Source organism: Condylura cristata, unplaced genomic scaffold, assembly GCF_000260355.1.
Source record: "Condylura cristata isolate star-nosed mole 26May11 unplaced genomic scaffold, ConCri1.0 scaffold00035, whole genome shotgun sequence".
Classification (NCBI taxonomy): Eukaryota; Metazoa; Chordata; class Mammalia; order Eulipotyphla; family Talpidae; genus Condylura; species Condylura cristata.
Window position 1 is genome coordinate 15803771 of NW_004567136.1, and position 697 is coordinate 15804467.

Below are 697 nucleotides of genomic sequence, written 5' to 3' on the forward strand. Positions count from 1 at the left end.
TGGGCCGTGGACGGCCCTCTGCCAGCAGCGCCCCCAAGTGCCGCCCTCTGGGCCGGCGGCGACCCTGTGCCCAGTCCCTCTCGGGGGGCAGCGAGGGCCCACAGCCCTGCTGCCCGAAAGGAGGTGCTCACCAGCAAGCCATTGGAGCCGTGGACGGTGACGCAGCGCGAGAACGTGTGGTGGATGGACAGGCCCCGGACGTAGGTGGGGGGGTCGTAGCCCCCCTGGGCGTCCAGGTCGCCCGCCAGGTGGAAGTGCAGGGGGTACTGGCCCAGCAGCTGCTGGCCCATGTGCCGCAGCTCCACGCCCTCCAGGTGCACCGCCTTGAAGCCCAGCGCGAACTGCACAGGGGACCGGGTGGGCTGCCGTCCCAGTGTCCACCAGAGACCCGAGAGTCACAGGCAGACCCTGGCAGGGCCGCACAGGGGCTGTTCCCCAGGCGCACCCCGTCAGCACCCCAAAGCCACTGGCGCCGTGAGGTGGCATGACCAGAGCTGGGGGGGCCTCTCGGGGGCCTGCTCGCACTCGCTCGCTCGGGCCCAGCCACCCCAGCACCAGATGGGGCGCGGCCAGCGGCCCCAGGCCAGGCCGTCCCAGCGGGTCCCTAGGCCCTCGGCAGGCCGGGACGTGCCCTCAGCACTGGGCCAGGGTCTCGCTGCCCGGGGTCCTGGCGCCCCGACTGTGGCGGCCCCAGGCC

General features: G+C 73.7%; 1 protein-coding gene across 1 annotated transcript in view; it reads right to left on the minus strand.

Moving 5' to 3' along the window:
- The window catches only part of CEMIP (cell migration inducing protein, hyaluronan binding), a 40995-nt gene that overhangs the window by 9689 nt on the left and 30609 nt on the right, over positions 1–697 (minus strand). The window contains exon 2 of the mRNA XM_012732701.1: positions 126–341. Within this exon, the coding sequence (XP_012588155.1) occupies positions 126–341 (216 nt within the window). The remainder of the gene's footprint in view (positions 1–125; positions 342–697) is intronic.